General features: G+C 36.1%; 1 protein-coding gene across 1 annotated transcript in view; it reads left to right on the top strand.

The window, feature by feature from the left end:
* The window catches only part of camk4 (calcium/calmodulin dependent protein kinase IV), a 173,474-nt gene that overhangs the window by 92,135 nt on the left and 66,626 nt on the right, over nucleotides 1–14,713 (top strand). The window contains exon 4 of the mRNA XM_088910593.1: nucleotides 3,533–3,615. Within this exon, the coding sequence (XP_088766719.1) occupies nucleotides 3,533–3,615 (83 nt within the window). The remainder of the gene's footprint in view (nucleotides 1–3,532; nucleotides 3,616–14,713) is intronic.

Genomic DNA, 14,713 nt, shown 5'->3' with positions numbered 1-14,713 from the left:
GCAGAAGATTCTCAGTAATTAGAAAGATGATATAAAACTTGATCAACAGTCTTATCCTCTTTTGTAGGAAATGATTGATACTATAATGTTTGACCATTAATTTGTGTTTGTGTTTGACCAAACACACTTGAAGGAATATATTGTATTATGTCAATGAAAAGCATATTCATTTTGTGTTGCAAAATTGCTTTTTGCTGTCGAACAATAAAAATAATAAGCATACATTTTTATATCATTATTTTACATCGTGCCTCTCGTAAAAATATCCCAGAATTTTTAACAACCATAAAAACCCTTACCAGAAATAAAAACACATTCAATAGCAAACAATAGATGCATACAAAGAATAATGGCAAAGACACGAAGATAAACGTTCAATTCGGATTTAAATGAGCTAGTGTTGTATTGGTCCTTTACATTCATATTCATTGTTCCACAGTGCTGGTGGCAAAACAAAAGAATTTTAACCATTGAGTGGTCGTCATTTAGTTGAGGTGTGCATCATAGGCCAGAGTCAGAGTACAGATCCACGATTACATTGAAAACTGTATAGTGGGAAAAAACAATATTGTAATTTGCTGCTCAGTGTAAATTCATCTATAGTAGCTCTTTCTCGAATTTTTTTAGGGGTTCACATAAACTTTAATGTATTGTTGTATTTTTTTTCACTGCCATATTTGCATTCCAAACTGCATTGTAAAATTATTGTCAATCAAAAGTGTTTATCATAAAAAGCAGCTATAGTAATGAAAATTATTAATGGTGTCAATTACCAGCCTGTTTACTTAGTCTAATTAGACTGTTAAATTATCCAATGTGACTAAAACAAAATACAATGAAAGATAACGCAACAATTATGTTTGGATATTTTTGGAAGCTTCAGTCAATTATGATTTTGTACAGCATATCCTATCTAATGCATCCTACCTCAAGCACGACCTAACGAGGTTTTATTAAGGAATGTAGTGTTCACCATCATACACAGTCACACTATGCTCTAAGCCCTCCCTCTTGAACCAAATGTTTTTGATGTAGAGCAGGAGTAGTCTTGAGGTGTGCAAGCATTTGAGGTTTCACCACACACAACATCAGTCATTAAATACAGCTCACGGTCAAACTGAATATAATTTCTTCCATCTCTAAACAAAAATTTTGACAATACAAGGAACATAACATGTTCATTCATATTGTGAAGACCTGATTCAAAAAAGGTGAATCAAATTGAATAAGGAAAATTTGGCAATAGTGCTGTTTATTAGAAGCCTTGTACTATTAAATACATTTAATCTTGTCTGTCCCATGACAAAAATGATGAATAACATGTTTGTTCATGTTGAGCAAGATTGATTCAAAATTGGCATAGTAAACGTAATAAGGTAAACATAGGAAATACCTCTCTCTGGTTATTCAAAGTTAATGAAATAATAGCTTTACTCTATGTCAACACTTCATACCTAAAATACTTTTGAATCTCAGGTAGGCTAATAAAATAGTTTTTTTTTACATAAAATATTAGTTTTAAAACTAAACCATGAATATTCTATTTTCCATGGCAACTTCACTCCACTTTAATAAGTTAGAACTTGAAACATCACGATTTTGCAAGGAATTGCGGGTGATTGCCTTCAGCAAAGTCTGAAAAGCAGACTTGCAGTAAAGGCATTTTAGTGACACTCATAAACACCCTGTGAAACACAAATTGGAAATGGAACACCTTTAACCCTTGCAAACTTGAGCAGTAATGTGCATATGAAGGCCACAAGATCACAGGTGTAGAAATGGGGACACGGCCACATTCTTTTTAATGAGCTATCTGTCAACAGGGCCCTTTAATTTACATTTTTAACCTTGGTAGAACACTTAACAAAACCTATGTATTCTTCTTTGGTTTCTTAATAATGCCCAAAGCTTACAGTATATAGCAGTAGGTAATAATAATAATAATAATAATAATTTAGTAAAATAATGTAGCACCAGTGAATGGTCTTTATACAGTATCTCAGCCTTGAAACATTTTCACATTGCAGAATAAAGATGGAAAGTAATAATAATTGCTTATACTTAAATAGCACTTTTCTGGACACCCCATTCAAAGCATTTTGCAAGTAAAGGGGACTCTCCTCAACCACCATCAATGTGCAGCATCCACCTGGATGATGCAAGGGCAGCCATAGTGCACCAGAACGCTCACCCCACATCAGCTATCAGTGGGGAGAGAACAGAGTGATGAAGCCAATTCATAGATGGGGATTATTAGGAGGCCATGATTGGTAAAGGCCAATGGGAAATCTGGCCAGAACGCCAGGGTAACACCCCTAGTCTTTTTGAGAAACGCCCTGGTATTTTTAATGAACATGAGTCAGGACCTCTTTTTTTTTTATTCGAAGGACAGCACCTTTTTACAGTATATTGTCCCCGGCACTATACTGGGGCATTAGGACTCATACAGACTGCAGAGTGAGCACCACCAGCTGGTCCCACTAACACCTTTTTGAGCAGCAACCTTAGTTTTTTCCAGGAGGTCTCCCATCCTGACCAGGCTCAGGTACTAACCAGGCTCACAGCTGCTGAGCTTCAGTGGGTTGCCAGTTGTGAGTTGCAGGATGATATGGCATGTTGGTAAATACTATTCTTATGAAAGCCAACCAAAAGCTTGGTGGTTTACCACAGACAATTTAAATAGTTCAAAAAACAGTTGGCTCATCAGTTTTAGTCTAATAACTTGGATAATGACTAAGCTTTGTAAATTTAAAAGACAAACATTTATTTCTTATAATTGATTACATTACTTACATTACATTTTCAAGTAATTCTACAATCTGAAGGCTAACAGTGGGTGCATCTCCCTTTTTTAATTTATGAATGAATATGAGTTATTTTATGTTGTGCAATTTATAGGTAAAATTATGAAATCAGAAAAGCTCATTCTAGAAGTAACTTAAAATATGTTTAGAATATATAAAAAGTGTCTATCCATAATATTTACTTTATTTTTACTGCTTCAGCTGAACTTAAGGAACAAATACTGTAGAGGTTAAGTCTATGAAAAATAAAAATAACAGAATGTTTATGATTTGCAGCCTTCTTTATTTGTGTGTCTTCTTCTGGTCCAAATGCAAACTTTTTTTTTACTTTTTGTGTGGAATTAACCTCTGTTGTATTATTGTTTATTTAAATCTTATCAGTGAAAACGAACATATTAATTTTAAGAAGTAATATATTTTTGGCAGTTTTAAAAAAATATAACAATGTAAGGAAGATTATCGACAAGTAAGGGTTTGTCAGACAACTGGTTATTTTTTTGTGATATTGAAATAAATTAAATCACATGTAAATCACATTCACCCACTTCTTGAAATAGTGTACCAGATTAAACAACAGTCAAGGGGATTTTTGTGCAGTTGTCTTAAGTAGGAGGATTTCTAAACACAGCTGACATCTCCATTGTTTAATTACAAAAGGGCACTTAGTATGTTTGTGAAACTCAGGGACACCTTTCAACATTTGAATACTTTTCTTGTTTCTTTTGCAGATCAAACTGAAAGAGATCTTTGAAACACCAATGGAGATCAGTCTAGTTCTGGAGCTGGTCACAGGAGGGGAGCTGTTTGACAGGTCAGCTGTATATTTGAGTTTGTGCAGGAAATAACAAAATCTCCTTTAACACCCTTAATTTCTGTTCCCCTCATCAGTTACCTAATTTGATTGTTCAACTACAGTTCAGTAGAAGTCTGAGCCTTCCATCACTCCATTCATTTTCAAAGCTCTTCTCCAATCCAATTAAGGGTCAGAGGGGAGCTGTATCCCGGCAAACAACAGGCACCAGACAGGATATACCCTGGACACGACGCCACGGGACTCACAGACACAAACACTCACACATTCAAACCAGGACCAATTTTCCCAGAAGCCAGTTAACCTACCAGTATGTCTTTGGAGTGTGGGAGGAAACCGGTAGCACCTGGGGAAACCCACAGAAACATGGGGAGAACATACAAACTGCATATAGCACCCCAGGAATTGAACCCAGGGCCCCAGCAAGGCATACCATTTAGTTTAATACACTATACAGTAAGTACATTTCTTATCAAGTGATTGCCAGGAAAGAGAAGGTTAAGCTATGTACCGTTAGTTATTAATTGAGATCCTAAGCCAAAACTGCTAAAGAGGAATATTTTTAGTACAGTTAAGTTTGACATTTACAGAAATGATAATTTGCTGAACCCTATGTTAATATTTCTGTAAAGAAGGCTTTTATGGATAAAAGCATAAAAACCCTGCTGAACAGTGGCATACTGTATGACAATATTCCCACAACAAGTCTGGTTGATTGGGGGCCTAAATATACAGTAGATACCAAAACTGACTTTACTGGTGATATTACTGTAGCTGTGAATTGCATTATCATGACAGTGTTTCTCCCAAGGCAATCTTGAAAATGAGACAATACACCTGTAGAGAATGTGAATATATGTACAGTATGTAGTAATATATTCTGAGAAAATTAATGATTGTTTGCCATGATTAAGTGGCCTGTTCAAACTATCTCATACTGTACCTTCAGAGAGCTTGGGATCTGTGGGCTACAAGTCTTTTCCTAGCCTAACAATTCAGAACTCTTCAAAAGAATAGCTGAATCCAAAAGAGTTAGGGGAGAATCTTCAGTGACAGTGACATATTCTGTTATGTCACTGTGCATTGTTTGTTGGTTGTAAATGTTTGATAAATAAATGGTGCCTGTGCTGTAAAACTGAGAGGGCTGCAGCCATTGACAACCCGATTTGGAAACTCATTATGTTATCTGTTCTAACCTTGAAAAATACTTTTCAATGTAAAATAAATGTGTAGCACTAACTATATTGATAGGGTATAATGGATTTACAGTACCTTTGCAACAGAAATTATTACCAAACATAGGGCAGAGCCAATTCTCTCATTATTGTTTACTGGAGAAGAAGGGCTTGGCAGTTGTACTCCCATGAGAATTTGCCTTTTGGGAGAAGGGCCAGGACTGGGAAATTTGACAGTAAAGGTGCTCATAAAAATACAGTAACACTCCTCTGCATGCAAAACTGTGGGATATTAAAAAAGACAAACATTGTAAATATTCTTGTGAAGGAGAAGAAATATCTAAAAAAATATGCAAATAAAAATTGTGCATATCATTGTGTAGAGAGAATACAAAATGGAGACATGGTTCTACACTGTCATACTAAGCTAAATTGATTTAAATAAACATTAATGCAACAAGATTGTAAAATAAATAAAAAATAATTATTACAAATGGATCATTACAGCATATTTATCTCCGTAATTAATTTAATTTTATCCAATATGGGTTAGTAGAGCTCCTGCAGCTTCCATTCAACACTGCTGTAAAGAGGCTCAGTAACTCACTAAGGTAGATTTAAAAACTAATCCCAGGTACAATGGAGTATGAATAACAAAAAGCAAGTTTAACCTTATTTTATTGAGTAAAACTCACTTTGTATCAGTAAATTTTGGCAATAGCATAATATTAAATCACATACACTGTAGCTATCTCCTCAGTTTTCTTGTTTAGTGAATTTTACTGTATACTGATACATGTGCCCTGCAGTGGATTGGCATCTGATCCAGGGTGTATTCTGCCTTGTGCCATTGCTTGCTGTGATAGGGTCCAGCCTTCCCAGCTCTGAGTCCCCCGCAACAATATATTGGATAAAGCAGATAGCAATGGATGGAAGTGCTGATACATGTATCTTGTTTACTTCTTATTAGTTAGAAACTTTTACTGTGGTTCTTTGACCCCCAGAAAACATTGGTTTGAATCTGTTATAGACACTGCATCATAGACATTACAGTTATATTAGGGAATTGTGGTTTCCCTGGGCAGTTTGCGTTAAGAATGAAGCATCTATATTTCTCACTTTTTTACAACGCAAGTTATAGTAATTTCTCATGTCATGCTGATGTTTACAATATATTAAAAATATAGTTCTTTATTATTGGGTTATGTTTCTGCATTTTTGACTGCCTTTCATGTTACTGTAATGACTCTTGAAACAAGTTCTAGAAAAAATGCTGTTAAGTAGAAAGATAACATGAAAGATTTAATTTATTAACAGATTGTTAGAATCATTTAATTGAATTTCATTGTCAAAGTATTTCTTTGGCCTGTATTGTTGTATTTTCCCCAATGAATCTATCCTTTGGATTATTGAAACTTCAGTTTATTGCACTTTTGGAATACTGACAGAAAACGTGAGCACACACTTGCAAACTGTACCATTTACTGTTTTCTTTCAATACCTTCAATACCCTGTTTGTTGGTACAAACAGGAGCTCTGCTTGCTGTACTTTAGCTGTAGAAATTCAAGTTTCCTAGCAGCCAATAAAGTGTGCTTTGGATTACGGAGAGTAATAACAGAAAAGAAATGATAAGGATATTATAGTGTCTTGGACCACCATGGATTATATAACCATTTAGCGGAACAAGGAGTTTGAGATAACAGTTCAATTACTTTATTCCACACTTGGGAAATGTGCATTATAGCTCCAAAGCCTACATTCGTGAACATAATATCAACAAGTCTTTACCACACACAGTTCAACAACCACTGTACACCCCCTTAATATTTCTAACATTTCAGGTCATGAATGTTTGCATCAAAGGTTAATCATAGTTTCCTCGACAAGCAGCTCTGCTGTCTGGCTGTGACCGCAGACTAACCTTTTAGAATATGTTCCCTGAATTGACTTAAGAGTGGACCTTTAGATGTCCACTCTCTTTATCAGTGCAACTATAAATAATACTCAAAATAGTCCAATGTTAAAACCTTTGTCCTTTGAAACTATGTCCTTTGATTCCTTTGTCATACATCATCACAGGAATAGGTACTTAGAGCATTTCCATTTTCATGATAATTTTTTTTAGGTTTCTACACAGTTTATTACTTTGAAGTGTGACAGTTCAGATATGGATCCTTGGAAAAAACATATGGGGTGTTTGGTTTTCTCAAACACCTACATCATGTTTAAAATTACAGACAGTGAACAGCTGACCAAATAATTATTTCAGAAACCTGTTTGTTCCTTATATTATATCTAATCCCACTCTGTCCAGCTGTGGATATCCTTTTTGTGCATGGACATTAATTCAAGTAGTCTCTCAGTTTCAGTGTCAATCTTGCAAGACAAGACTACTCAATGTAGTGAGGCATCACACAGTTAGACATCACACAGTCTCTCTGTGCTGAATAATGCACAAATACATTTGCCAATTGCTGTAGCTCTTCTGGTTGTGAAAATGTTTGCTCCCAAGTTTCTATCAATTTCCACCTCTTTTTCCACTTCCACATCTTTTTTGTTTTGTTACAGCTAATGTAGTAGAGCAAGAAGGAAGGCCAAGTTTGGAAGGAATGTGTAAATAGTTCAACAAGCTACAAGTTACATTTGTTAGGGCAGGTGCATCAGCAAAGGCTTTAATTTTTATTTTGAATGGATGTAGACCTTTCTCATCCTTTTGATGTCCTAAACATTTATCTCCATTTTCTAGAAGTATACGCTTGGCTTTTTTCAGATGTGCATCTGCAATTTTCAGCCCCCTCAGTGTTTCATTCAAATTGTGGTTGAAAAATTCTGAAATAAAGATGGTGATATGTTATCACAGGTACAGTACATGACTGTAGGTAAACATGCCTTTGTAGTATTCACTGTCAAGTGCTTCTTTGTTTGTCTAACACTAGCATTTTGTATGCAGGACTTGTATCTGATTTAGAAAAATGTTGTCTTCTATATACTGCAAGCAAGTTCTCTATTTTGGAATGGGGTGCTGTTTCAGAGAGGAGACTTGATTTCCAGGCATTTTATAATCCTTTATAAATGCAGACTAATTCAAATAACACTACAATGTCATCTTTAAAATTCATTTCTCTGCCATTTATATAGATTTAGCAGATATATATTTACAAAATAAAAAGAAAATCTGATATATTTACAAAGTAAAGAAAAATCTGATGGTTGGGGATGGTTAATTTGATAATCAAATTGACTGGAAAGCAGGAAAAAATTGAAAAAATACACCGTCCATATTTCGATTACATTCATTCTGTGTCTAATGCCATGTTTTTTATAATTCACACTTACTTTGGAAACTCATTTCCATTATTATTGTTGCCACTAAATATCTAGACAGTATAGTTTTCATTTAATGCATCCTGTCTTTGTTCTGTAATACTGATAATAGCTGAAGATGGTACTATAATTTGCATTGGCAGAAAACATTGGGAGTTATAAAATGTATTGTTTTAGACTCCACTGTTTTAAAACAACATTTTGTGCAGACATTTAGGTTACATTTAACATAGCAAAACATGGAATTATGACCCTGAGCAGGGTAACAGTAAACTACATGCTTGTTTATTACAAGTTTATGTCTTTCACATTACAGTAGGTAAGCGAACCTATGGACAGTCTATCATTTTCTTTGCACTGTAAGATGTTATGAATCTAAGCTGTGCTGTAGCACTCTGTATGCTGTTTTAACAAACATTGTTTATGACACTAACAAAACTCATAGGCAGTAAGTGTTGAGATTTTACTATGACACCCAAATACAGAATTAGAGATTGTAGAGAGACTTACAAAACCTCTTATCGTTATTATATGGTTAACATTGGTTTAACTTTAGTAAATGAAGTTACTGTATTAAATATCAAAGTAATCATGGTCTGTAATGTTACAGGCTATAGTAGGTGACTATGGAAGTGTCTCTAAAATTCTAAATACAGTGGGTAAGACCTAACTAGTGTCAACGCTTTTACTTCATAGAGCTTCAATCAAAGGGATGTTTATTTAGTTGTGCTGGGTGTAAGACACACTTATCCAAAGAATCTTCTGGTTTACCGTAGTTAATTAAGTTCTGGGTAAATGATTAAGAGTATCAAAAGTGTCGGATAAAAAGACAGACATAAGGGAAGGGGTCAGAAAAGGAGAGAAAGGAGAAGAGAGGACACAGGAGGACACAGAACATAAAGCGTGTGTTAAGCAAGAGGTCCTTGTCCAAGGAATTCTGATTTCCTGAGTAAAGAATCTCTAGGTTAAAAATATCCTCTCCTGTTTAGTGGGTGATAGGTGATAGGTAGAGAGATAGGTTCCAATTCATTTGGTTTTACAGAGAGAGAGATTTAACTGCAGGTTGTATTCTGTTTAGTTTAGTAGGACGTTTTACATTATTCTGACCTTGTAGGTGTTACAAGTGTTACAATTTTGAATACTTATTCTTTCATAGGCCTCTATGAAATGCCTTGATTGAAAACTTGTAAATAGAATAACTTATATGTTGTATTATTAGTGTGTGTGGTAATTTTTAAATAAATATTTGTTTAACCCATTGTTTATTTTTCACTATTTTCCTCTCTCCTCTTCATTTATTATACCTCTTTGGTACAATGATTAGTATGTAAAGCATTCCAATATTTTTTATAAAATTAACATTCAAAACAAAAGGGAAATACATTGTAAAATAGATCGTGGATAAGATAAGGATAAGAGGTGAAGAAAGATATGTTGCTATTTAGATATTCTTCTATAATAATCAATATGTTTTCCAATTTAATCTGTGATACAGCCTCATTAATCTATTCTTTGTGAGAAGGTCCTGTACTATCCACCCATTTTTGCAAGATTTTTTTTGGCAATACAGACTGTTTTTAAGGAAACACATTATCAGCTAAGGGCAATTTGGGTGGATAGATACCCCAGTATTGTGATAACCATGCATTAGTTTAAAGTGCAAGGCAAAACAGGCTAGCCACTGAAGAGTAATTGACACCAAATTTCAATTTGAATGTGAGAAGACAGTTTAATCAAACATGGTAGTCAGTAGTCAGAAACTGCAGTCATGTTTCAGTGCACAAACTGCTCATCACATCTATCAGTATACTGTATGTTTTGGAGTCCAGTGGTACAAACTACTGAGCAGTACAGCAATGTGATATAGTCAGATGAATCATCCTTCACATTTTCTTGACAAACAGACAAATGCATGTGCAGCACAAAACTAAGGAACACTGCAGCCTTGAGTGCTTGATTCTAACAGTGAAGGGTTCTGGTGGTTTGATGAGCTCAAAGGTTTGATGAGCATGACATAGATGTTATCCATATGCTATATCATGTCCTTCTCAGATCTAAACCCAATGAAGTATTTATTGGATATTCTGGAATGATGGCCTAAGACAGTGTTTTCAACCTCCTTCAACCAGTTGATTCACTGTCTTCATATAGAATGGTGCCATATCCAACTTGCTGAATTCACATACAGTATGTATGCACTTTTTGTACTGGCTGCACATGGTGGCAAAATGCCCTATTAAGTGGATTCACATTGGTGTTTCCCATTTTTGTACACTACCTATATGCTCTTGAAAAATTTAGTTATGGGTTGTTCATAGTTTCTAATAGTTACCATGCATAAACTGTAGCCTAAAATGTGTGAAGTGTACATTTTGGACAATATATTTTCAAATGAAATTGAAAATACTGGTGTTTCCCAGAGCTGTGTTTTCTCACCTTTACCATTTTTTTATCTATATGAATGAAAAGAAAATTCAGGGAACGTCTGTTAATTTGTTAAAGTATACAGATGATATGTGTTAGGAATCCCTGGTGGGAAGATACAAGGATCCTGTGCAGACGCAGGCGTGGGTAGTAGATGAGGCAGGCGAACAATCCAAAACGATAAGCGAGTACGTGGTCCAAAGGAGAAGGGTGTTTCAGTAACCAGGAAGAGCGTTAGAAGCGAACAATCCGAAGAAAGAGGCAAGGTCATGGTCAAAAGGCGTAAGGTAAGTAGTAATCTGGGGAGAACACAGGTGGCAAACAATCCGAGGTGAGAGGCGAGGTCTAAAGTCGAAAAGGCAGAAGGGGAGTCCGAAACACCAGGTAGAGGTCTCAAGGAGTAGACTCAATACCGAGCACCGGGAAGCAGGTTAAGATGGTATAAATAGCACTGTGTGCCGCACGGTAGAGCGTGTGCAGGTGGGTTAACTCATGCGGCGGCGTTTGTTAATAATAACCCGCTGCTGGTGCTGATTAGATCGGTTACGAGTTGGTCTTTGCTGGCTGGCGGTTGTGACAATATGGTCCTAGTAGAATTGTTTACTGGGGAAGATAGAGAAGGGATGAACAATTATTTTGAACAGATAAGTAAACTGGAAAGGTGGCATTAGTCAAGCATGCTTCATCTTAATACTGATAAAACCAAAGAACTGGGTACTCGTCACAGTGATAAGTTAGATTTTCAAACTCCCTCACTCTCCTGTGGAGATTGTGAAGTGTTTCAAATACCTAGGAACAGTAATAGATAAACTTTGCAGAGAGTACCAATTGCATTCTTAAGAGGACCAGTCAGTGTGTGTTTTTGATCAGGAAGTTGACAGGGTTTGGAGTGAGTGAAAACATTTTAGAGAGGATTTATAGAATATTGGTATGACGTTGTGGTACAGATGTAGCCATTCAAAATGCACGGTACAAACCCGTACTGCATGCAACTACCCACAAGCCACCGCAGTCTACCGCAGTAAGTGATTGGCTGGCCAAAGTGACCGACAGGGGCACTCGTGGTGCATTGGTCGGTAGTGAAAAGATTTAATCATTTAATCTCTTTAATGTGCACGTTTTAGTCCGCTTAGTATTGAATATTTATATGGAATTTTACCACTAAAGGGAAATTTTAGTAGCTGAGCATAAAAAGAAGAGGAGCATAACGCATCTGAAGGTCATAAACGATATTAATTTAGGAACATAAACATATTACTGTATGTAAACTGTACTGTATATGGCTGGTCTTGGTAGTTTAAAGAAAAAATACACACCAGTCTTCCATTTCTCCCTAAACATTTTAAGCATCAAAGTTTTATGAAACGGTCCCCAAATATGCGATTGCCGTATAGAATGAATTTTAATTTAAAAAAATTATTTAACACGAAAATTAAGCTGTTTACGTTCCTCCACCTGCGAATATAGTCACTCGTTGCTACGCAACGCAGAAACACAGCCACAGGTAACTAGCAAAGAGAGGACATTACTGTAGCTAGCCAATATGATAAAGGAATAAATGATTTTTTTATTTCTTTTGCACATTTATTTGAACGTTTCCATCAATTGTACAAGCACTTGGAAACTGTCCAATCCCTAGTTCGTCTGCATTTTCTTTTATGCTCCGGGCATTCTCCCGGTCTGGCGCCGGTCTGTGTCTTCTAGCATATAATGCCGGCGATTTGTGTTAAAATTGGGTTTTCAGTAACGCCGCAGCAAACTCTTGTTTTTATGTCCACTATAACGGACAATCTCCCTTGCTTTTAACCGAGCATTTCATAATTTCCTAAAATGAAAATGCGACAGAATTCTGTGGTGTCCCTATACCAGAGATTACGGTAGGCTTCAGAATGGTGATTGGCTGACACCATCTGACACCCCTCTGATTGGAGAAAAAAAACCTGCTGATCTGTTCTACATAGCAGGAAGAAAACAGCATATGCTGCTTCTATTCGAAACGTGTATTTTAAAAGTTTAATTAGGAAGTAAAAACCTTACAGCGTACACAGATTTCTAAACTGATCAGGAGGAAGAAAAATCACCCGTGTTTCACGCATAAAAAGTGATAATTAACTATCGAAACCAGTTTTATTTATTTTATTTTGATTTAGATTAAGAGTTCCCGTCACCCCCATTTCCATTTAAATCGCAAACCCGTGTTTAATTAAATATTTTTATTGATTCACAATCTGGCAATGCAACGTAAATTGTTATCTTTGTCTTCTGCATAATAATGTTCACCTCTCTGTCCAGCAAATTAATAATAAACTTGATTTTCGTCGTCTCTGCTTTAAAGGTACCCCCGTCGCGGAAGAATTTGACCTCGGAATGTTTACCCAGCATAATATTGTATTTCATTACATTTTGACAGATTGTCTTTAAATCAATTGTTGTCAGAATATCCCCACCTCCAAACAAGAACAAAATTGCAACGATTTTATTAACTGGCTGTTTCAGTAACTTAAAGTATATATTTAAAGTAATAATTTAACAATATATGTAATTTTTTAAAGATATGTTTATGTTGTGAATGTCTGTAGATTGTATCTTATTTTTAGTTTTTGTTTTGTTTCACATTTATTTTATAAGGGAGATTGTCATAGAGACGACTCCTTTACCCCCCATCTTGATTAAAATACTTTTATTTTTTCACAATCTGGCAATGCCAGACAAAATTCACATTCGCTGCAGCCAAATGGCCTTGCAGATCAGAAAATCAAGGAACAAAACAATTATCTCGCCCGGCTCCTCAATGGAATCGCTTTAGCATGCTAATGCGTTGGTGTAACACTCTGTGTCTACAGTACATTGTGAACAAACCGGTTTCACAGGTATTTTCAACCCCCAGCCACCGTTGTTTCATCGGTTGTTATCCTGTAAAGCACTTTGAGGAGCCACCTTTAAAGGCGCTATATAAAATAAAGTTTATTATTATTATTAATATTGATCATATTTTTCCCCCCAGAACTTGTAAATTGTTGTTGTTATCCTGTAAAGCGCTTTGAGAAGCATACTGTCCAGCTTGTCAGGTGCATTCTCTTGTAAAATAATAAGTAGAGTTTGGGGGTTATTAGTGCTCCACTTACAGCAACCTAATGTAAATACATTTTGTCTCCAAATCCACCACCACTTGTATGAATCACAGCCCTGCCAAACGATGCAAATTCCGCTGCAATGGTTGTGTGCAGGAAATATTCAGTATGGCATCTCTATGTTCAAGTAAACACTGCTCTGTGTGCAAATGCAAATGCATTTAAAAAAGTTTTTTTTAAAAGCCACCTTTAAAGGCGCTATATAAAATAAAGTTTATTATTATTAATATTGATGATATTCTTCCTCCCAGGACTTGTAAAATTGTTGTTGTTATTGTTGTTATCCTGTAAAGCGCTTTGAGAAGCATACTGTCCAGCATATTGTATTTCATTGCACTTTGACAGATCATCTTATATTCACTTGTTGTTAGAATATCCCCCAAGAGGATATTCCCCCCAAGAGGATATAGAGGATATCCCCCAAGAGGTATCCAGGTAACAATGAAACGGGCGTACAGTCTGGGGAGATTGCCCGTTTTCCATGTAAATAGTTCCCTGGTTCCGCACCCCTTGGTGTCTCTCTCTGTCTCTCTCTCTCTCGGGCCCGCGCTCTTGGCAGGCTTGTGTATTTCTTCTCCGTCACCACCCGCCAGCAGCACTCCCGCACCCAGACGAGAGAGAGAGACAAGACAAGCCTGCCAAGAGTGTGGGCCCGAGAGAGAGAGAGACAGAGAGAGAGAGACACCAAGGGGTGCGGAACCAGGGAACTATTTACATGGAAAACGGGCGATCTCCCCAGACTGTATGCCCGTTTCACTGTTACCTGGATACGTCTTGGGGGATATTCTAACAACAAGTGATTTAAGACGATCTGTCAAAGTGCAATGAAATACAATATGCTGGACAGTATGCTTCTCAAAGTGCTTTACGGGATAACAACGATAACAACAACAATTTTACAAGTCCTGGGAGGAAGAATATCATCAATATTAATAATAATAATAAACTTTATTTTATATAGCACCTTTAAAGGTGGCTTTTTAAAAAAAAAACTTTTTTAAATGCATTTGCATTTGCACACAGCAGTGTTTACTTGAACATGG

Source organism: Atractosteus spatula, chromosome 3 (genome assembly GCF_055471065.1).
Source record: "Atractosteus spatula isolate fAtrSpa1 chromosome 3, fAtrSpa1.hap1, whole genome shotgun sequence".
NCBI lineage: Eukaryota > Metazoa > Chordata > Actinopteri > Semionotiformes > Lepisosteidae > Atractosteus > Atractosteus spatula.
Note: the sequence above shows the minus strand (reverse complement) of the source record. Positions and strands in the feature narration are given on the sequence as shown.